This window comes from Harpegnathos saltator, unplaced genomic scaffold (assembly GCF_003227715.2).
Source record: "Harpegnathos saltator strain DR-91 unplaced genomic scaffold, Hsal_v8.6 scaffold562, whole genome shotgun sequence".
Classification (NCBI taxonomy): Eukaryota; Metazoa; Arthropoda; class Insecta; order Hymenoptera; family Formicidae; genus Harpegnathos; species Harpegnathos saltator.
In genome coordinates this window covers 348,154-372,453 of record NW_020230385.1, presented here as the reverse complement: position 1 = coordinate 372,453, position 24,300 = coordinate 348,154, and the positions used below count along the sequence as shown (strand labels likewise).

The 24,300-nt window shown below is 46.3% G+C and overlaps 1 protein-coding gene across 4 annotated transcripts in view; it reads left to right on the top strand.

Moving 5' to 3' along the window:
* Ten-m (teneurin transmembrane protein Ten-m) overlaps positions 1 to 24,300 on the top strand; it is a 787,615-nt gene that overhangs the window by 724,768 nt on the left and 38,547 nt on the right. For all 4 annotated transcript variants that reach the window (XM_025303695.1, XM_025303697.1, XM_025303698.1 and 1 more), the window contains 2 exons: positions 14,885 to 15,067; positions 24,160 to 24,244. In XM_025303695.1, coding sequence (XP_025159480.1) covers positions 14,885 to 15,067; positions 24,160 to 24,244 — 268 coding nt within the window. The remainder of the gene's footprint in view (positions 1 to 14,884; positions 15,068 to 24,159; positions 24,245 to 24,300) is intronic.

The window sequence follows — 24,300 nt, the reverse complement described above, 5'->3', positions numbered from 1 at the left end:
GATCATCGAGGAGCGGCAATACAAAATTTAATAAGTAATACCCTAAGTAATATTAAAAATTATAATTTTATGAAAAAGAAAAATGTCTCCACATATTACCTTTATTAGTATTAATATAGAGAAGAAGGTGGTATTATGGCCCTTGTAGGTATTATAGCCACTCTCAATATCTCCGTTATTAGGTAGCGAATTCTAGTTATTACTTGTGGAATCATTTGTTAATAGTACGCTGTTAACTCAGTGACGATAATATGTCAATACACAAGAGCCAGCACTTTTTATAACGCACTTTTATTTTCGAACATTTCGAAATGTCTTTCAAGGTACATTTTAGCACTTAATTAGACGTGTTTCCTCATTATTTTTAATCTTGAACGTATGATCACACGAATATATGTATAATTGAGTATTTTGTTTGTCACTTGACCTTTTATTCGGCTGTACATCTTTCAAATTGTGCAAAGTTGAACTAAATAGCATGACATTTTGCTCATAAGAGTGACCTCATAAGAGTGCCGATAAATACTGTATCTTTCTCGAGATTTTTATACCAAAGTAATTATTCGATAGGTCGATTCTAATCTGTAGTCCACTGTCGCACTTATATTTGCATTACACTGTTGTCTTTCTGATAGAGATGTGCGAATCAAGAATTTTTATGTCGAATCGAATCGAATCTCATTTTTTAAATTCGAATTCGAATCGAATCGAATCTATGAAATTTCATTCGAATTCGAATCGAATCGAATCATTAAAAAATTTAACACGACTATTAAACATGGAAATAATGATGGAAGATTTTAATATGAAAGGGGATATTGATATTGTAATATCAGTTTGAAGTAAAATATATATTTAAATATTTAAAGTAATTTGTAATTAAGTTATTAATTATAAGTTAAATTAATTACAAGTTAAGGGTTCAAACATACAGGCCCAGTTTACAGCCCGTTTTACAGCTGATGCACGCAAACGATAATATATTTGATTCCTATTCGTATTATTCGGATTCGAATCATAGGGATTCGGATTCGAATCGAATCGAATTACATTAGATTCGATACGATTCGATTCGAATTCGAATAGTTCGCACATCTCTACTTTCTGGCAGATTGTATTTGCTAACAAGTAAGTCAATATCCACATTAAAGATTCGCAGTTACATTCATTATTATTCCTCTGCTAAAAGTTTAATTTAAATAAATGTATAATTTTGTAACCAAATACTTGTTGTTGTTGTGTTACTTTAAACAAAATTAATTTTTGTATCAGTTTTACTGCTGCATTACCACCCCCTTACACTGTACTGGCACATTTTTATAACATCCCAAGTGATAAACATCACGTAAATTTGAGTCTGTAATCGATTAAACAACACTGTGACAGATGTAATCATTCAGTTCTCACTTAAAAATACTGGTTATCAGCAAAGTTACTATAGAAATGGGGGACCATGAAATGGGAGACCACCTGCTCCTCTATATACACGCGCGACGTAAACGAAAGATCAACGACAAGCGGTCGGCGCTTAACGCGTCGAGGACTGCCGCAATGATCGCAGATTGGAACGTTCAGCCTACGTAATCGCGAAAATCTGTAGTCGGATGCGCGCGGTGTGCTCTTTAAATCTGAACACTTCCATGTTGATCGGAAAGTCCAAACGGGTGGTGGAGCTGTGAAGGAACAGGTATCCGAAAAAGTTTCAAGTCCCTGCTCACGCGTGTCTCCTTAATTGGCGTGAGGGCAAGCGAAAACCGGTCGTACGATGTACGATCTGTTAGCGAGCGAGCGCGTACAACAACGTTATCCGCATGTTTCGGCTCGCCAATGGACGGCCCGCCGAAAACAGAGTACCAATTATATCGACCCCAATTCCGACATCCTGTTTTTTATCCCGCACGGTCGCTTCATACCGGATCGATGTGCGATCGATATTCTCCTACGAGGGGCGGTGCATTTCCGCGCGTGGATGGGCGCGATGGCCGGATAGAAAGTTATTATTGTTATCACGTCGAAAGTCAGCGTAAATTATTACGTGCACTTACAGTAATGATATGGCGAGATGTGTCCCCGTCGCCTTTGCAGGAGAGATTAAAGCAATCGATCTCGCGCGCATTTCGCGCTAATGATATGGGCGTGAAATTAATATAATGCCATTAAGCGCGGAGCATTATTATTAATTAGCACCGCTTATTAATACGCGTCTCAGAAGGCAACGCGTACGCGCGCGCGCGCGCGCGCGTATGTGTGTGTGTGTGTGTCATGTTTGCCGAATTTCACGAATATAACAAGTCTCGCTTGAAATGTTTCGGTATCTCGCGGGTCGTCGGCCGAAAATGAATTCGACCGTGGCTGCTGCTCGTCAAGCTACGAATGCGACGATCAAAGCTCCTACGATGTTGATTCTTTTCTTCCTTCTCTTGATTTTTACCGTGTTCCCTGCTAATCGTTTACATTATTACTACCACGAGAAGCCGTAACCGCGTCTCCTCATTAGTCAGTCGGCCGACCGGCCGATCCCCCCGCAGAGGGAGAGAAGCGGAAGTGAGATTCGCGCGCTGTTTGAATAATAACAATTTTCATGCGGGATGTCAGGGATGCCCGGCGAGCCCTGACATGAAAGGACGAGGAGCCGCGCCGGCGCGGCGCGGCGAGTCGAGCGGGGGAGGGGGTCGAGCGTTCACTCGGATTCACACGATCTGACGCTTTGATTTCGACCTCCGTTTCCCGCTGGAAAATGCCCGCTCGTCCCGCCACGCTCGGCTTGCTCCGTCGCGCCTGCCCGAAGGAAAGAATCGCCGAGGGTGTCGTCGTATCGAGGTCTGCTTCGTGGAGGTCGACTCCGACATACTAGACACGCCGCAACGACGAGTCGTAAAGAACGCGGACCAGCCACTCGCGGCGGCTTTCCGCCGGGCTGGCCGGCACATAAATTCTAATGGGAAACGAATTAAGCCGGCCCGTTTTCTCACCTCCCAGCCCGCGCTCCTTATATTCGCCGAACGTGAAAAGTTTCCAACGTGCTCGCGCGACTTTTGCGCCAGAGGAAAGGTATCTCTCTCTCCCTCTCTCTCTCTCTCTCTCCTCCTCCTCCTCGCCCAATACATCGTGCTTAAATGCGACTGCCGCCATTACGTATCACGCGTACGTGCGTGGCGTTTCTCGCCGACTTTGCGAAGATGTGTGTCATTCCCAGAGTTCCATCGGCGAACACGCGCTGGGATTTATCGGAATCTATTCGAAGCGACGAATTCTGCGCAGAGAGAGAGAGAGAGAGAGAGAGAGAGAGAGAGAGAGAGAGAGAGAGAGCCTCGGGTTCGTTGCAGATACGCGGGATGTAGTTATCGCGACATTATAACGACGACGAGGGCGGGAGTTTGTTAACTCTTTAAAGCCGCGGGACGGATTTTTAAGTAGATCTCATTCTATTAGGGTAACATGTGTTCTCACACCGGCGCGCTACTAACGAGCATTTCTAATTTCAGTTTTAACGCGGTGAATACGTGCGACGGCGCGAGCGCAGAAATGTTATTAGTTAACGCGCGCCCCTTTGTGCCGTCGCGCGCGTCTCTCTCTCTCCCTCTCTCTCTCTCTCTCATAGGCGAGTTTTCATTGCGCAAATTTCTTCAAAACGCGCGCGCCCGCCGAGTTTCTATCTTTCAAAGGGAAAGCGCGCGCGGACTCGCGTTCTTTCTTTCTTTCGCTCCTTCTCTTCTCCCGCCCCTCTCTCTCTCTCTCTCTCTCTCTCTCTCTCTCTCTCCGCCTCCTTGTCCTCCCTTTTTTCTCTTTATCAGCTAGCATTTATTTCGACTTCCGTCCTTGTTAACTCCCGCGGACTTGGCTGCCGTGGAAAAGCTAATTTCGATTTTCCAGGACACCGGCGTGCCGTGAAAAATCCAATGGTCGAGCGACGGCAGGAAAGCGTTCCACGAATTCTCTCGCTGCTCTCCGACTCCGCGCGCTCGGTCTATCCCGCTCCCTTTATTTTCGAGCCACGTAAATTCTAATGGGAAACGAATTAAGTCCTTTTTTCCTCTCCCTCTTTTTCCCTTTCTGCATGGACCACGCTCCTCGTGGAGTTTCCACTTTGTCCGTAGGAAAAACGAGCGCCGCCGCCGCCGCCGCCACGCCACGCCACGCCATTCCGCGCGGTTTAAGGCCGCGCCGAGAGATGCGATGCTCGACTTCACGGTACAGATGTTGGTGCATTCGAACTTACACGGACGTGCGAGCTCGTCCGGGCGCGCTCGGCAGGGCCGGCGCTCGGAAGTTGATTTTTCCGAGCTGCCGCGGGATCGACCCGCGGAAAAAGCTCCGGGCGAAACGCCTCCTCCTCCTGCGTTCTTATTATTCAAATACCCGATGTACATCAATTACACAACAATATAGAACCGCAATTATCGCCCCTTTCTGCTCCTCCGGAATTCCGCGACAGTGACGGAGGAATTGCGAGCGGGGGCGCAGGCGATGCTCAACACACGCGCAGCGCTTCGTCAAAAGTATTCGCATCTCCACACACACACACACACACATGTACGAGCGTGAGGCTTGCGCGATTGTCACGGAAGGGGAGGTGAAATTAGAAAAAAATAGCCAAGGAAATATCCTGCAGCCCCAGGTTTCCCGGGAGCGGCGGCCAACCCTGCCCCCGGACACGTGTACCTACGTGCGTACGCGCGAAAATGTATGTAACGGCGAGGGTAAAGGACGGGGCTCATAGGGTGTAGAACGAGCGCTAGGGTAAAGAACCGCCGCTATCGGCTCTCCATCCATCCCATCCCATCGGCCGTCGGCCTTCTCCCAACCCTCTCGCGCACCCGCAACTCCACCGGCCACCCTTCGTCTCCTCTCCTCTGGCTTCCAATTAAAACTGTTTCGCCCTACCCGCGCGCACAGGCTCTGTCTCTCTCTCTCTCTCTCTCTCTCTCTCTCTCTCCCCCCCTCTCCTCCCCGGGCGTCCCTCCTTGCCACGGGGCGACTCGTCCGCCCCTTCATTTTTCAAGATTTTCCTCTGATGCCAGAAGGAAGCGAGAAAGAGGGTCTCGAGAGGGCTTTTCCTTCGCTCGGGTCACTCGACGACGAAAATCTCCTAACGAGACGTAATGCGACGGCGTCGCGCGCGTCCGAGCCGAGTTGATAAAACGAACGGATCGACTCGATTCGCTCTCGGAATGAAAACGCGGAGATTGGTGTAATGATTATTGGTGGAAAACGTCGCGCGACGAGGTAGAGAGACGAGGAGAGAAGGAGAGAAGGAGAGCTGTGCGAGCGAGAGAGCCGCACACGCAGGTCACGCTCGTGTATAAATGAGGTAAAAATAAATGGAGCTACTTATTCCGTGTGTTTCGAGAATTACACTCGCCGCTCTCTCTTTGAACACTGAAAAAGTCCATAGGAAATATAGAGTGTACGAGAGCTAGACGAGAGAGAAGACGCGCAAGGACGCGAGAAACAAGTCGATGCTGAACGCGAGAGGACGCGAGGCTGAAGTATAAATATATCAGGAGTATGATTTTTGTAGTTTTTATTCAGGTTTTGCAAGAGGTGGCACACTAATGTCGCACTTTTGTCGTGGACATTCCAATCACAGCTGTTAATATCAATCTAATATTTAGACATTTACTAACAACGGACGCAGTAAAAATTGTGTTAATACCATCTTAAAAATAGATACACGTTGCTTTTGTTTTTTAATCAGAAGAAAACGGCGGCTGAAGAATTTTGATAGGAACTTACTGCGTTGCTCCATCAATTGAGACACGTGAGTATTGGTTTAGACGATTCAAAAGTGGTGGTTTCAATGTCAACGACAAAGATCGCTCGAGACAAGCAAAAAAGCTTGAAAATGCAGATTTGCAAGCATTATTGAACGAAAATCCGGCACGGTTCACTTTAGAGCTTGCCAGAGCATTGAATGTTGACCGCACAACAGTTGCTAAATATTTACACGATATGAGAAAGATTAATAAAGAAAAAAAACTGGGTTCCACATCAATTATCGGAAATGCCGTTGCGAACTGGTTGAACATTTGCATTTCGTAGATCGCCAGACAAAAAATGAAAATTCTTTTACACCGAATTGTTACTGGGACCGAAAAATGGATCTATTTCGATAATCCCAAACGAAAAAATCCAGGCTAATCAGCAACATTCACTTCGAGGCACAATATTCACGGTTCAAAAGTATTGCTGTGTATTTGATGGGATCAAGAAGATGTTGTGTACTATAAATTATTGAAACCGAACGAAACTGTCACCGTTCATCGTGGTCGACAACAATTATATAAATTGAAGCGAGCATTGAACCAAAAATAATCACCAATTGCGAGTAAACGACGCAAAGTAATCCTTTTTCACGACAATGTTCGACTTCATGTTGCATTATCGGTGAAGTAAACGCTGTTGGAACTGGAATGGAAAAGGCTTACCGCGCCTCGCGTGTTCTTCATCCGATTGTCACTTGCTCCGATCGATGCAACATACTCTAGAAGATACACACTTTCATAACTTGGAACAAGCGCGAGAATTTACTGAAAATTGGCTCAACTCGAAAGAAGAATCTTTTTATCGCCGCGGAATCCATCTCTTGCCAGAAAGATGGGAAGAAGTTGCAGAAAACGAAGGAAAATATTTCGATTAAGGTATTCGTTCATTATCTTGTTTAAGTAAATTAGTTTTTGAGTTTGAGAAGAAAACCTTCAAAACACTAAATCACACTCCTAATAATAATAAACGGACGCGTCGGAGAGAGATCCTTCCGTTTCTCACGATTTCAAGAGCTGCAACGCTCGGATGAGGGAAAGGTCTTTGGTTACGAAAGGTGGGGGGGGAGGGCGGAATACACAATACCTCATTTCGCGCAACATCCTTAATGAGACTAATCTCGCGTATAGTTAAGCGTTTTATCGTAATTAAATGATAGTAAATTGATACGAGCGTGCGCGGTGGATCAGTAGGTAGGTTAGTGAAGAGAAAGTGGCGAGGGGGGGGGGAAGAGAGGTTGTAGAGGAGAGTGGTGATGGTGGTGGTGGTGTGCAACGCTCGGCGGAAAATTTCCGTGAAAACTTCCGGATATTGCGATAAATTGCGAACGCTACCCGATATCGCGCGGCGTAGTGATTCCCGGGTAAGTGGTTGTTCCACAAATTCTGCCATGGCTTCCATAAGTTCCGGGATAGCACGAAGAGGCGGCCGGGGGTATATGTACGTAAACTCAAGATAACTCAACCGCTTTAGGATTCGCCGGGAACCGAGGAGAAGCCCGCAGGATCTCCGGGTATATCCGACGTTGTGTGTGATGCGGCTGATGGAAGAACCAAAATAGCGTATATCCGTTCGATAATATTTTTATAAGGTTCTCCTTTCTCTCTCTCTCTCTCTCTCTCTCTCTCTCTCTCTCTCTCTCTCTTTCCGGCTGCGCCTCGTTCCGTCTCGAACGGTCTGGTATAATTCAAGCAATCTGTCAAGAACCTCTCCATGAGAGCGAGAGAGGGCGTACCGATTATTTTTAACTCACGGGGGGATTCACCCATTTCCACCAAGTTTAAACGATCTCTCGCTCTTTTCAATTCGTCGAATTCCTGAATAGGATGGTAATCCACTTTGCGCGTTACGTTCGACATGGCCGGTGAAACGGTCCCGTTTGACAGGTCTATCGATATCTACGACAAGAATAGCAACCTCCGAATATCGACGGTCGCTCCAGCATCTTTCCAGAATTGTAGAGAGCCACCGGCTTGAAAGTGTGTTCAAAATAACGACGCGTGTAAGCTCTCTCGCTCCTGCAGAGTCTTGTTGTTGAAAAAACGCAAGTCAAGTCCGCGGGGAACGCGCGTTTATAATTCCTAAATATCTCTTCTTAATATCAATCGCGTACGTAATAAAATTGCGGAAGAATCACCGCGATATAGATGGACGCAAACCGCCGGGATAAGCGAAGTATTTTTCTAGCCGCTGTGGATTTATGAAGCTACACACACATACATGAGACTCGGGTCTCTCTCTCTCTCTCTCTCTCTCTCTCTCTCGCGACTGCCGCCGGTACGTGGAAATATGTGCAGCTTTATCCGACGCGCGATATAGTATTAATTCGTTCCGGCTGCGAAAGCTAATCCAGACACGAGACTAACCCTTGTTCATTTTCTTCGCTCCGCTCCCCGAAATTCGTCCACTCTGCTCTTTAATACGTGACCAGGCTGCCGGATCGTTTGTTCGCCCCCCTCCCCTCCTAAATCTCTGTAGATATTGCTGCGCTGTTACTTTATATACGGCGCTTTTTCCCAGGACGAATTTCACACGGGTCGCAGCGTCGCGACGGAAAATGGCGATTTATCTTTCATCGGCAACGGATACTGCAAAACTATTTCGGGGAGGCAAGAGGTACCAAGGTATCCATCTATGTTTCATATCATCTGATTTTCCCATACCATTCTTCACTCTCGTGGTCAGATTATTAAACAACTGCATCGTCGCGTGTGCCTCTCCTTCGGACGATACCCGCAGCATCGAATTCACAGACCCGTTCGACGCGGTTTCCAAGGCAAGGAAATCTCGTCGACTGCGGCAAGACCGTCACTTCGGAGCTCATCGGATTCTGATACTCGATCAAAAATACGGCAGGAGCTGCCTCGACGACAGCGCGAAGTCGAACGCGTCTCCCGATCGAGGTATCAGGTTCTCCCCGCCGCACAGTGGACCAGATATAGTCCGTAACACGACAAAAATCCAGAAATAGATTTTTCCTTTTTATTTGTTAATTAAACATTTTATTTTAACACATAACACATATTTTTATTATTGAAACAAAGTAATTTAACATTAAAGTTTGGCATTTAGTAGCATTCGTATTTATCACAATATAAGACAAGATAAAAAGAATAAAAAAAAATAAGAATAAGAATTTAAATAATATTTTCAATTTTCCTTTCAATTTTGAACGATTGGAACTTTCTTCGAATAGTTTCTTCGGATATAGTCCTTTTGATAAAGTTGAGACAGAATCCTTTGAATTAGTAGTATAAATGTAGTTCTCCGGATAACCAATCTTTATATTTATTCTCCAGAATTTTGGTTTTGTGAAAACAATTCGTTAGATATTTATGTGATAAAATCGTAAATGCATTTACTTTCTTTGCTATTTCATTCATAAAATTTTTAGAACATTCTTCTTTGTCATTAAATATTGTTGAAATAATAATTTCAGTTAATAGAGATCGACTTGCAACGTTTCTTGAACGAATAGGACCCTTTAATTTCGAAGTTTCGTACAACTTTTTACGCGAAACAGATACACGTGTACCTAAAGATGAAAAAAACATAATGTTATACCGGCTTTTACCGATTGTATTGTTGTACCATTTTGAAATCGTCACGAAATGAGGATTTAGAAATATAAAAGAAAAACTGTGACTAAGTGTTGCCCTATAATAGAAACATAATTGAAAATTGAAGTTGGAAAACAAATCGATAAAAATGTACTTTTATTTGGAACTTTATTTTGGGACAATTTTTCATTGCGTTTAGAGAAATGAGTGAATATAATATCCATGATAAAATGTTCATAATCAAATATGTCAGAAATCAATGATACTACCGATCGTAACCCACAACATCGTAATCCACAACAGAATTGTGACTCGTTAATCATTATTACCAACTGCGAAAGAAACTTCTTTTTCTCTTATCTTATTTTCTTATCTTATTTTTAGTATCATTTTATGGCTTATGACTAGTATATTCCTGGAAACTTACAGCTATGCCTAATTTTATTTCGATTATTTATGAATGTTAACGTCTTGTTGCGATAAGATATTACGTGCTTATTAAAAGAAATATTTTTGTCGCGCTACGAGCAGATTTTGGCCCACTGTGCGCCGAGCGCAGCAGCAGTTAGCTTTTCCGTGCTCGGTCGAGAGAAAAAGGGAAAACACCTCCGGGATGATCCGAAGGCAATCCGACGGCCCGGAGAGGAGGACCTCTTGATTCCGCGCGCGGCGCGGCGTAGCGCGGCGGACGCGGCCGTGTTGTGTACCTGGACTCACGGTGAAAGAAGGAAGTACCTTCTCTAATAAATTCCATTAGGCATGGGCTCTTGCGCGCAAGGGCCCCGATATTATGTTACGCGTTTTGACGTGCGCTCTCAATGGGCGCGCATCCATTACACGCGGCCCGGTGTGCGCGCGACAACGGTCCTTCGAGGTCAGGACTCATTCAGCCGGGCTCCTCCTGCGAGCGACGTTCTTTGGAGGCCCCTCCGTAAAGCCGTGGTCTCGGCTCCCCTCGCGAGAAGGAGGAGGACCCAGTGCGCGCAAACCAGCCGAGCATAATTCGATTCACGGATGCCTTCTTCCTACCCGCGTGCGCGCATCTTTTGTCGCCGCGATGCTCATCCTGGATACCGGATAGCGCTACGCGAAATCGCTCTCTCTCTCTCTCTCTCTCTCTCTCTCTCTCTCTCTCTCTCGGCCCTGTCTTTTGTCGGTGCTCCAACCCTCCCGGCTGCCCTCCTTCGCCCCGCCGGTGTGTTTTTATTTATTCTCCTCGCCAGCGGGAGGGAGAGAGAGAGAGAGAGAGAGAGAGGCGACGGCAAAGACGACGAGGAGAGAAGTCCCGCTCGCTGCTTCTTTCCACGCTCGAGCTGTTAAAACGGCGAGAAAAGGAGCGCGATGACGGCGAGATCCTTCAAGTAACTGTCGGGACAATACCCACTCCCGCCGATCTATTAGCAAGAATAACGACGTGCCGCAGACTCTTCCGTCTCGATGGTTCTGCAAGGATGAATAGACCGCGCTACTGCTGCTGCTGCTGCCGCTGTCGAGTTGCGCGAGCGCGCTTCGTCTAACGAGCGGATATTCCGGGGTTAACAAGTTTCAGCGCGCATACGAGCGATCGACAAGGCGCGTCGCGCTCGTGATTCCACGCTGCGCCCCTTGTCCCCGTTCCTCCCTGTGCAATCGATTTCTATTAGCCGGAGTCACTTTCTCTCGCAGGCTCGTTTCTTCCAGCAAGCCGGGGGAAATCTCGCCAGGGAGGGTGGCGTCTCATTTCCGCGACTTGAGCGTAAAAGTGTCTCGGCGCGCAACTCGCAACGCATACGCATCGCCGACATTTCATATCGCGTTTCTTGCGGGCTTGAGAGAGAGAGAGAGAGAGGAGGGTGGAAAGGGGCTGGTTGCATTAATTAAAATTTTAATAGCCGCCGCCGTTGTGGGAAATATCAATATATAAGGATTCGTGTTTAATCGGCGCGGATACATCGGCTGCAATAAAAGAATTTCACAGTCGGAATTACGAGAGAATATGATTATTATTAATTACGCCAATATATTAATTTGTTCGCCAATTATACGAGGCAATAATCACAGTTCTCACTCGCGCGCGCGCGCGCGTGCCATTAATATTACTCGTCTGCGTGCCGTTGACCGGGGGGAGCGGAGGGGAGAGGTCTCCCCGGCGCGCCGGGCCGCTTTGTTCGGCGGTGTCTTTCGATTTTGCGAAATCGCGCGCGAGAGAGAGAGAGAGAGAGAGAGAGAGAGAGAGAGAGAGATGGGGGAGGAGGGGAGGAAAAAGCAACAGAGGCACCCTCATGTCGGGGGCGTTATGCCAGTTTGCGTGTCTCCGGCTCTCTGTCGATGGACCGATGCGCCGGCACATTGGTAGTAATGCCAAATGGCGCTTTCCTTTCGGAAGGCGGCAGCGGGGACGGAGGCGAAATGTCGAAACTGAGGAAAGTTCGGTCGTAAAAGGGTCGAGTGCTCTTGGTTGAGAAGCAAGTCGAGGGACGCAGGACGGAGAGATCGGGCGGGAGATCTCGCGTAAGCGAAGCACGAATCGAAGTTGGTAGCTACGGCGAGAAGGGGTCGGCGGGGGGCGAGGGGGTGAGGAGGAGCGCGCGATTAGACGAGATTGAGAAAGTCTTTTGTCGTCGCACACGGGATAAAACTTCTTCTTTTTTTATCTCCTCTCGCCCTCTTCCTTCATCTCCCAGCGCCGCCGTGCCCTCGCCCGCCTTTTCCGCTCTCTTCCGCTCGCGCCGCCTCCTGTTGCGCCCTTTATCGTCCAATAAGATATCAGACGACCGTTCGTTACGACCGGCAGAAAAAGACTATGGCGGAATCCGCCTCATTGGCCAGCACTCGATGCAGAAGAAGCGGCTCGAGTTTCTCGCCGACTCCCATGCCCGGGTCCTTTCGCTCGCTTTTCACAACCTGGCCGCCGATACACAATGCCGGGACGCCCGAACGAACGGTAGCGACGAACGATATCGGCGCGGAAGCAAACTCGCGGGGGCAACTCGCGGGGCCGAAGGAGGCGCTCGCGGCCGAAGGGCCTCCTGGTGATATTTCAATCCGGCGGCGCGTTTCCGCAGGAACTACGCGGTAATAAATAGCACAACGGCCCGTAACGTAGCGAATATCCGGATCGCACCGGGGGCGGGAGGGGGGAGGGGGGCTCTCCTGGTTTTTAATATCTCGCGACGATCTTTCCAATCCGCGACACACACCGGTAAATCCGCGTCATTGCCGCGCATCCGCGCCAGGAGCGAACTTCGGTCGGCTTTGGTTCGACAGAAAAAAAAGAAAAAGGAAGAAGAAGAAGAAAGAAATCCCAGATCGCTGGCGGATGTAAGCGCGACGGTCCTCGGCCGACATCCAACATCCATCCCACCCCCGATGGCCGCGATGATGGCCGCCGCGTGTGAACCGTGCCTAATCGTGAGATCGGCTCAACCCTTCGCCAGATGAAAACCCAGGCCGCGGCCACCTGTCCTGGATTACTAGCGCGAGCATTATAAGCCTTGAGACCACCAGCCCGCTCTAAATGTAGGAGAATCCTCGCGCCGACGTGTCACTTCGGCGCTTTTCTTACCGACTCTGCTTTTAAACGGCCCACTTTCCAAGAGCCCGTATTCTCGACGAACCTTTACCGTTCTGCGTCGATTCTCCGCTCGGCCGACCGATCGATCTCTCAGCATTGATTTTTCGGTTTCTACTTTACTGACGAGAATAGAAGTTGATCGAGAAATGATAGACCTTTCGGGAAAATAAGCGGGGAAGAGATGAGTGCGGGGTGTTGCTTGCAACGAACTAAAGAGAGTACATAATCTTAATATTTCCGACTAAATGTAAACAAAATCTTTATTTTATGATATCGACAGTGCAGCCATGCGAGAAAATGTCAAAGTTCCATTTTATTCCCGACGAACCTTTACCGTTCTGCGTCGCTTCCCCGGCCGGGGATCGATCTCTCAACATTGATTTCAATTTTATTATTGACAAAATAAAAGTTGATCGAGAAATGATAGACTTTTCGAGAAAACAAGGTATTGCAACAAGGGTTGCTTATAACGTGTAACGAGGCAACAAACTAAAGAGAGCACTAATCTTATCTCCGACTAATGCCCGATTTCTTCACACCTCCCGATAGCTATCTTCCAGATAAAGATATCCGTCAGGTAACTAAAAATTCGTTTTCTTTACTAAAATCTCTGATTACGTATCTAACAGATAGCTATTCTTCATACTACTAGCTTTTGACGCGCAAAATGTACTAGAAATTTACTATAAATCACCATATTCTGTCAGCAGCATATTCTTTTCCGGGCTAGTTTTAACTAATTAAAGTAATTTCCGCAGTATTAACAATCAGTCTTCAGTTGCACGTAGTAATTCGAGCACTGTATTTTTTCAAACAAAATCGTCCGAAAAATTCTGTGTCATCTCACATTTGAAAATTGTTCGGTTTATTTCTTATTATATAGGGTCTTCTTCCCACAAATTCCTCATCGTCATCATCATCAGATTCAAAAATATTAATATTCAGGAGTTATACAAATCCCTGTTGTGTTTTCACAAAAACAGCAACAGCAATACGTATTATTGTAATTTTTAGGCTATGTCAGGGCACTGAAATCAATATCTGCCAGATATCCGCTACTTCAAGTACCGGATAAGTTTATCCGCCGAATACAACTTTTACAAAGGTGAAGAAAACCGATTCTGGCAGGTATCTCATGGATAAAGTTATCGGCAACTTACAACTAGAGGTGAAGAAATTGGACATAAATGTAAACAAAATCTTTATTTAATGATATCGGCAGTGCAGTCGTACGAGAAAATGTCAAAGTATTATTTTATCCTTGACGACGCTTTACCGTACTGCATCGATTTCTCGGCAGGCCAACCGATCGATCTCTCAATATCGGTTTTTATTTTATTGACGAGAATAGAAATTGATAGAGAAATTAAAATTTTCGAGAAAATAAGGTGCAAGCTGTTGCTTGTAACAAGGCGACAAACTAAAGAGAGCACTAATCTTAATATCTCCGACTCCGAAATGTAAACAAAATCTTTATTTACCGGTCTCAAAAGCGCAGCCATGCAAGAAAATGTCAAAGTTTTATTTTATTTTTAATGAGTTATTTCGGAGCTAAAATTCCAAGAAAGTAAAGAAAACAAGAAACGGAGATAACCAGCAAAAGAAGAAGAAGAAGAAGAAGAAGAAAGAAGAAGAAGAAGAAGAAGAAGAAGAAGAAGAAAGAAGAAGAAGAAGAAGAAGAAGAAGTGAAGATTCAAGTAGCGAAAATCATAAGAATTTCTTATTATTATCCAAGTATTTTCTCTCTCGTTATACGAACGCGTACTCAAAGCGATGTAATTTTGATCTGATCTACCAACATGCTTTTGATTAAAAAAAAAAAAGAAAAATCAGAATGCAACATGATGAAAACCTGCGTTTCTGCGCTAACCTTATCCTTGAACTTTCCTAAAAACTCGTCTCGACTCGTTTTACCTCTCGGAGTGCAAAACGCGACACCCCGTTGACAGCGCCCGACGATCGACGAGGTGCGATTAAACTAAACATACCTTCCCCGTTATTGTTGCAGGGTGTTTGTTGGACAGTTCGGCACCGCGGGGCCCGCCTGATGTGCCACCCCGTAACCCCGCAATGAGCCGGCTCAACGGAAGACTGCCAGGAAGTCACGCAGCGAGCGATCACGAGCGCGATCCCGATCTCGAGCCATCCTGTCTCGTACGCACCCCATCCGGTAACTTCTACAATATACCAAGTGAGTCCGCGCAAGCAGGGATCGTTAAGTCTGATTTACTGAGGGGAAAGAGGGTGGAGGAGCGCAGCGGGGGAACGGCTTTCCCCTTTCCTCTCCGCCGGGACGGAATATTTTGGCCAATTTAGAATCGCGAGACGCTCTTTACGAGCCGAAAATTCGCGAGTAACGCAGTTTTCCTTGGCAATCCGCGTAAATTTCGCGACCAAATATTTCGACGACTCGGCTCGAGTGCTTTGTGAAGCACTCGGAGGTATAATCGAGAGAGTGGGGGGAGGGGGGGGAGGGCGGAGAGGAGCATGGACGAGTCACGTTGTAACACCGTCGAGATTCAATTTCCTAAACCCTCGTTACATTTAATTGCTCGCGGCTGAGAAGGAGAAAACTCTGTATTAAGGTCCCCATCATTTGACCGAGAAAATGATCAAGCGCGGATCGCGCGTCAAAAGAATCGGCGGGCGATAGTTGCGCGCGCCGCTACAGCCGATGGTACACATTTTCCCTTTCATCTCGGCCATCGGAAGCTCTCCGCGCTCGCCGTTACTTTAATTAAGTAGACGGAATATTGACCCGAGAAAACTGCCTTTTTTCTTATCTGGTCAGCTATTCGCGTCACGAAAATGAAAGAAGCTATTTTCGTAGCTATCCCCGTCCCGCCTCTCCCCGCCGTATCTCCCCGAAGGATCGATTTGCTAGCTGCGTGCGGACGCGAACGCGAAACTCTCCGGCGCTTTAATAATGCCGGGCGCGATTGCCAAAGAGTATCTATCCCGGCGGAGAGAGACGGCGGCTCGACTTAAACGAGTGTCTGTGTGTATCGCCTGTGTTGGTGTTCGCCCCCTAGGGAAGAAAAACACCAACGCGAAGTTCCTTCTCGTGCCGTGCGGCGCGACTCGCCGCTCCGAAAGTATCCCGGTGGGGTGTGTCCCGCGATAATGTGGCCGATGTTTGCACCGGCTCGTCGAAGGAAGGCTTAGTCAGGGACAACTGATGACACTTTTGACGAGGGTACACACGTTGTAATCAGCAGGACCACTGCGAGGGGGGAGGTCATCCCTCGGACGAGGATATCGCTCGCGTGCGTTCGTTTCATTGTGGGAGTTTTTTAAAGATCTCTCGAAAGACGGAGAGGGAGGGAGGGAGGGAGGGAGGGAGAGAGAGAGAGTGAGGAGGGGGGGGAGGAAGGAATAACGTTCCTTTCTGGCAAACTTTTCACGCTATCCCTCTTAGCTTTATCTCGACGAAGCAACGTTGATAGCTCGAAGGATACTCGCGTGTTTCGCGTGAGAAAACGCGGCCAGCTCTCGTGAAATAAAAGTTGAAAATAAAAGCGCGGACTTGTTGGAGCGGCCTCGAGGCCAAACTTGACTAACAAGCCGAACGATTCTCAAAATTTAGTCGCCGCGGATCGGGCCGCGGAGAGGGTCTGCGCGTTCGGCTCGATAAACCGGCTCTCCTCGAGTTCTTCAAACTTACGCCGGGATAGGTAAATTAATTAAAAATTTAATTTAAAACTATCGTAACATAAAATAACGCGCGCCCCGGCGCGGCGGCGCGGTAACTTTTATCACTGGGGCGAGAGAGAATTTTCAAACCACTCCGGTGTCCGGAAAAATAATTGAAGAATCAGTAGAACGAGCGATTTTCCTGCGGCATCGCGAGAGCCGTTGAATGAAATCATATCCGAAGACACCACACACACGCGATCTCTTTCCTTTCTTTCTCCCCTTTTTTATTTCAAATCGAAATTTATAGGGCGAGAGCGACGCGAGAGGGAGAATTTACGCGCGGGAGGTTTTCGCCGCGCGGAAGGCGGAGTTCGCAAGGCTGAGGCAAGAAAACGCGCAAAAAAACAAGTCGGCGATCTCCATGTCGGGGTCAATGGCGACGCGCGCGCGCGCGCGAATTTGCGGCGGAGGACATCCCTCGGCGGTTTCAGTTGTCCTTTACCGCACCGCTGAGCGTACTCGAGGAAAGAAAAGGGCGCCTTGCGGCGACATTTTCCGTGGTACTTCAGCGGCGCGTGATATCGACTACACAGAGAGAAAACAACGGTGAAATCTAACCTTTTCCACGTCTGAAGTATATCCCCCGACTCGCCCGCCGACTTGGAAAGTGTCCGGCGCAAGTACCGGGCGCCCGGTGACAAGCTCCTTTCTTGTTTGGCTCGTCGTAAAGATTTTTCAAATTCCACGCCCCACGACGCCCGGGGCTGACTTTCCGCGGGACGTTTATCCGCGCGCGTGTATGTGTGTGTGTGTGTGTGTGTGTGTGTACCTTCCGTTTTTCCCAAAGCAAACGGAGCCTCAAAGATCCTCTCGAAAGCGTGCGACCACAACGCGCCGGTGATTTACGATCCTTCGACTTATTGACTCGCCAGTTATGACACAGCCTGACGCTTATGACCGCGCCTGCATAATGCCGGAGTCCGTTTATGGAATTCCAGGATCTTCCTTTCGGCCACGGCCGCCCGTTCGAGCCGCAGATCAGGGTCTTTCTTTCGGAAACCTGTTTGTGTTTGTGTTATCGTTACAAATCTCGTGAGATCGATGCCTAATCTGTGGCGTGGATTTACTGAGAAGGGTTTTTTCTTTACTCGCGTGCGCTCGAAGGAAACGGTCACGTTCCTCTTCGGCTCTGTCTCGTCGCGTCGCCCCGTTTATCTTGTTCGCGCAGCTTTCAAGAGGAATTAAGATGCTCTCGCTCGAGAAGGAGACTTGAAAAATATACTTGGCAACTTGGAAGCTCGGTCCCCGAGGCGGACCGTGAAATTCGCCGTGAACGACGAAAGGACTTTAGGAACCAACGGGTGCGTTCACGACACTCAACGGTTGTGCAACTGTTGAGTGATTTCGTCCTGAACGCTACTGAGCGATGCGCTCACTCGCAACATGTTGAGTGAGCGGTCGCCATTTTTCTCATCTTTCAAATATTCGTCGCTACCTTTACTGATCAGTCTCCGATCCAACATGGCGCAGCCCATGAACAAAGAAAATAACAAAGAAAATAGTCATATAAATTCAAATATATAGGGTGCTAAATTTCAAACGTAACAGATAAAAAATCTCGGAAACTATGAAAGATATTAAAAACTAAAACTAAAAAGCTAAAACACGTGTTCCGTGATTTCGAAGGGGAAAGAGAATGGCATTATCAGTTTTTTATTTGGAGGGCATTTTCAAGATCAGTTGAAGGAATCAACTTAATTTTTTAAAATAGAAAGCTCAATTTATTTTATTCTATCTTCTTTCCCTACTAATTAATTTTAACAACTTTTGTCTGAAACATTTTTTTACTTGCCTAATATTTTTTGAAATATTTGAAATATATTTGAAATATTTAAGGAAAACTTGGTAACTTTTTCAACATTTAACTTACAATATCTCGCTAACTATTCATCGAAAGAAAAAATATTATTAGATCTTTTTACTTTATTTACTATCAAGAATATATCAAGAATAGTGCCCTAACTTTTGTGATTTTAATAATTTTGAAATTTCCAAAGGTCGATAAGTTAACAAAAGTTAGAGCACTATTACAGTAATATATTTTTGATAGCAAACAAAGTAAAAAAGTCTAATACTATTTTTTCTTTCGACGAATAGTTAGCGAGATATCGTAAGTTAAATATTGAAAAAGTTACTAAGTTTTCCTTAAATATTTCAACAAATATTAGACAAATAAAAAAATGTTTCAGACAAAAGTTGTTAAAATTAATTGGTAGAAAAAGAGGATATAATAAAAAATTGAGCTTTCTAAAAAGCTTTAAAAAAATTAAGTTGACCTTCAACTGACCTTGAAAATGCCCTCCAAATAAAAGACTGATAATGCCATTCTCTTTCCCCTTCGAAATCATGGAACACCTGTTTCAGCTTTTTTTAATATCTTTCATAGTTTTCGAGATTTTTTACCTGTTACGTTTGAAATTTTGCACCCTGTATACAGGGTAGTTGATTATAAGTTGCCAACCCGAAATGTGAAGGTAGATCGGGTTAAGATAAACATAAAAGTCCCATACCGTTTTGCGAGATTCGCAATAATTATCGAGTTATTAATGACAGAAATCTGAGGAATGGGAGCGCGCCGACATAGATGATTGGAGAAGCGTTGCAGCTACTCAGGCCACAGCGCGGCCCACTCGACCCAGCAACTGTTGGCGGCGTGCGGCGAGACGTAGGTCCGGCGAGATAAAACAACGAATAGCAGCGCATTGTCTTTCCCCTCTCCGCGCACCGGCAACAGTTGCCGGATCAATTGGGCCGCGCTGCGGCCTAAGCAGCTGCAACGCTTCTCCAATTATCTATGTCAGCGCGCTCCCATTCCTCAGATTTCTGTCATTAATAACTCGATAATTATTGCGAATCTCGCAAAACGGTATGGGACTTTTATGTTTATCTTAACCCGATCTACCTTCACATTTCGGGTTGGCAACTTATAATCAACCACCCTGTATAGCGGGGAATGTCAAGGATGGTGTAGAATACATTGTAACAGACACATATGAATTATATTTATAAAAATATTTAATAATTACAAGACACATAAGCGTGTAGACGGGCCGTAATATTTAGTACGTTTATCTGACATTTCTTCCGCGCAACAAACTCGCGCAGAACTCTGATCAGTTGCGTTCAGTATACATTTCTACTGCTCACTCATCGCTCACTCATCGGATGCTCAACTGTTGTGCAACTGTTGAGCTTCGTGAACGCACCCAATGTCTTTTTATCATCACGGTGCGATGGAGATTTTGGAGGCAGAGGTCTTGCAATTGAAAACTCCACGCGCTCCGGGGAAATTCTCCCCGGGGGCTGGCCGAGGGCGAACAAAAAGAGAAACGTAAACGTTGCATTCTTTCACTTACTTCGTGGAAATTTTCGCCGAATATCGACATTCAATTCTCCGCGACAACAAGCAGCGCGTCACGTGGGGGGAGAGAAATCATCTCGGGACTCTCTCGTTGCTCACCGGTGCGAGCGAGCCGCGCACCGGTCGACGGTAAATCACCGGCCGGTCGGCAATTAGAACGAATTCTCGCCGGCAAACCGCCGATTAGCGGATGCTCCTCTCTAATCCGATCTCGGGCGACAAGGGTCTCGTCTCGTGCCTCTCGCCTAAGCAGGCCGAAGAGGAAGGAGAGGAAAAGACAAGAGGAAGGCGATGCACACAGCACCTCTCCCTCCGGGGTGCGTCGGAGCGCCCCCGAAAATCACCGTAATCACGAATATCTGCCTAAATGGCATAATCACGGGACTTCGAGGCCGGAGCGTGCGGCAACACACCTGCAATTAGCGGCGCGTTCGGCGTTCGGCGTTCGGCCACTCGGCCGAGCCCTCTCGCCTTCCCACGCCCGCGTTTTACCGCTCACCAGGTATGCGCGCGAAGGCGCGCGGAACGGGTTCCCCGTAAGGGAAGACAAAGGGCGCTGAAGTAACGAGCCGTGTGCGCCTCCTCCCGCTCGCCGCGCCGTTCGCTCTTCGCGCTCTAAGCGTCGAGCGAAAAAATGGGTTTCGTGTTCGAAAGGGGCTAAGTGTCAGGAATAACAAAGCTAGGCTCTCGAACTCGAACTCGCCACTCGTCTCCTCTTCTGCGCGCGCGCGCGCGCGCGCGCGGACGCGCTTTAAACGTAAACGTGTAAAGTGGCTCATTAATATTCAAAACGCGCTGTGCAGCACTGCGTTTTAAATGCGCGAGACCGTATCTCGCCGCACGCGCGCAGATGCAGCCGCGCGCGAGTTAAAGTTTTAAAATTAATTCGAGGCTTGTTTCAAATGTAAATATGTTTCAGCGCGCTTATTTCTATTTTATCAGTCATTATGTCTCGGCGCAATTGAATATTCAGTCCCGTGATTTCTCGCGATATTTCCCGCGGACCGCGAGAGCGTGTCCTCGCGGCCCTCGCTTATTTTTACGAGCGGGAAATAAATTTGCAAGGACGCGAGGCAGGCGGGGGAAGAGAGGGGGAGAGGGAGAGAGAAATAAAGAGCACGTTCCGCCGAGAGAGAGAGAGAGAGAGAGAGAGAGAGGGAGAGAGTTACCGTTTTACCGGCGACTAAAACTAGCCGGAATATATTTCGGTGCTACGTCGCGAACGACGTAATAGAATTCGTGCGATCCCAGCCCCGGTTGCCGAAACCCTACCCCCTCCCCTCCTCTCGTGAAACTTGTACTTGAGGTTCTCCCGGTTGAGGATTAACGCGTTAATACCGCTCGTACATATTGTCGCCGAGTGTGACCCCTCGAACCACCTATCACCTACCGTCGCGACCGTCCAGCAACGAGGACACGGGATATACCACTTGCGCAGGATATTCCGCTCCTCGAGTTTCGAGGTCGCATACCTTGAGCGAGAGAGAGAGAGAGAGAGAGAGAGAGAGAGAGAGAGAGAGAGAGAGAGAGAAGAGGAGGAATTTCAGTTTCAAGTGCACTACGGAGAGAATTAGTCTCACTTTTAGACAGATGCTTTTTCACCTGCGATATTTCGCGCCCGTTTTTAAGACACCTCCCTCCCCCCTTCCCGCCAAGTCTCGCCGAGTTTCCTGAAAGCGTCTGAAGAGCCCTCCCGTCGCGGGCGGGCGACTCCCGCTCCGTCTCGTTGCTTGAAATTCAAGCCGAAACCGCGATGAATCATATACTTATCGATTCAACAGAAGCCTCGACCGCCGCCGTCTCGCTTTTTCTTTCTGCTTCACGCACACGCGCGGCGGCGGCGGCGGCGGCGGCATCGAGCAGCCGCGCGCGAATGGAAAGACGACGCAGCTCGCGTCTGGCATGACAAAGAACGTCTGGTCGTTCACCGGGGAAAAGTCCCGCGTTGAAAATGAAGAATCGACCGCTATTGTAATTTATTTAACGGCCGCCGGCCACGCCTCGCGTGGCCAGCGACCTTCGACTCACGTAATTACACGTTCCGTGTAATCGGAAATGCTGCGCGAAGGATTAAGACGCGGAGGGCTGTCATTAAGCCGTCAGGCCGGCAACGGACATTCCTAATCCCGTCGGATTGATAGAGATCCCGCGCGTCAAAAGTCGAGCGCGTGTTGTCTATTAGGAACGTTAACGACATCGTCCGCTTTGGAAAATCAGCCGGCTCGATGCGGGACATGCAACAAGGAGCTTTCTCGTGATTTGGAATATCGCGATTTAGGAATCTCCTCCGGCATCAAGTTGCATTCTTGATGAGCTCGGTGCCGCCGTTGCTTGAACCGTTGAAAAGCATCTCGATGGGGAAAAGCGCGGTACGGTTTGTAGGATCTCGGCAAATGGTGGATGTCAAACATCGGGCCAAAATGGAGAAAGGTGATTCTCCTCGAGTCCGACTCTGAAGACGACTCCGCGCCGAGAGAAATGCGGCTTCCCTTCCGGACGTTGTTACCGATATGTTAAGCGTGGAACTGGAGAAACACAAATTGCAGCATAATCGTGTCCTCACCGCGAGGACTCGTCGAGAGAGCCACTCCGCTACACCCATTTCCGCATTTTTACGATACATACTGCATAATGCGATTTCGTATGCATTACGTAAAATGTAAACTACACCGTGTTGAATTGCATTTACATCTTGCGGCGGAAAAACTTGACGGCGCGCCGTTTCCCACGAGAAATTTCGCCGATCTGTCAGACGCGATATTTATATATATATATATATATATATATTATATACAGAGTGTATAAAAAGTACCAGGACAACGAAATATCTCGAAAACTAAACACTTCAGAAAGAAATGTTTCGAACAAAAGTTGTATGGTTTCAAGGGGGATATAAAAAAAGAACTATATTATTTTATTCACAGGTGGCGCCACTTTCGAGATATTCACTGATCGTTACTTTCCTTAAATGGAAACTCCAGTTTTTTATTACATCATTTTTTTCTACCAATCAATTTTAACAACTTTTGTCTGAAACATTTTTTTCTAAAATGCTTAGTTTTCGATATATTTTGCCGTGTTGGTACTTTTTATACACTCTGTATATATATAGAGGGTATATTCGGGATGTTTTGGGAATGAAAAACTGTAAAGATTAATCGGATCGAACTGAGAAGAAAAATCACGTACCATTTTACAAAAATTGCAATAGTTATCGAGTTATTAATGATTATAGATGACCAGATCTGGAAGCTTTTTTAATTGATATCTTGAAAATTTTTCGTATTTATTTACAAAATGGTGGAGGACTTTTTTGTTCAAAATAGCGACAGGTTCAAGACTCAAGATTCAAAGTTTAATATACTCATATCTAGGCACAATAGCCGTCATCTCATTGTAGATTAAGTCATTATGAGAAAAAAAGTCCTTTATCATTTTGCAAATTTTCAAGTTGTCGATTAAAAGAATCTCTAGATGTGATAATTATCAATCATTAATAATAACTATTGCGATTTTTGCAAAATGATACATGACTTTTCTTTTCAGTTTGATTGGATTAATCTTGGCAATGTTTTGTTTCCAAAAGATCCCGGACACTCTGTAGGATGTCTTATTTTAAATGAACCAAACAAAAATTTCGAAAAAATAAAAAATACTAAAAAACATTTCAGACAAAAGTTGTACGGTTTCAAGAGGGACATAAAACAAAACTATATCAGTTTGTTTACAGATGACGTCACTTTCGAGATATTCACTGATCATTACTTTTCTTAAATGGAAATCCTAATTTTTCATTATATCATCTTTTTATATCAATTAATTTGGACAACTTTTGTCTGAAATTTTTGTTTATTTGCCTAATATCCTTTTTTATTTGCCTAATTTTTTGAGATATTTGAGGAAAAATTGGTAACTTTTTCAACCTTTTAACTTACGATATCTCGCTAACTACTTGCCGGAGGAAAAGATAGTACTAGACATTTTTACTCTATTTAGTCTCAAGAATATATTGTTACAATAGTACCCTGACTTTTGTCAACTTATCGAAATGGAAATTTCATAATTATCAAATTAGCAAAAACATTTTTTAGTATCTTTCATATTTTTCGAGATCTTTGCCTGACTCGATTAAAATGGGACACCCTGTGTATAAAATATATGTATGTGTGTATCATGTGTGTATAACAAACTGTTTTCATCACGCCGCTTCTTCTCGTTGCTTACAGAGATACCGAAGAATGAATACAACAACAAGAATCAGTCCACGGGGAACAGTCCAATAAAGGTGGAACTGCAGAACAACATGGACAGGTAAGAGATCGGCCGTGTACGGGCCAGGCGTTTACCGCGAATACACGCTTTCTCTC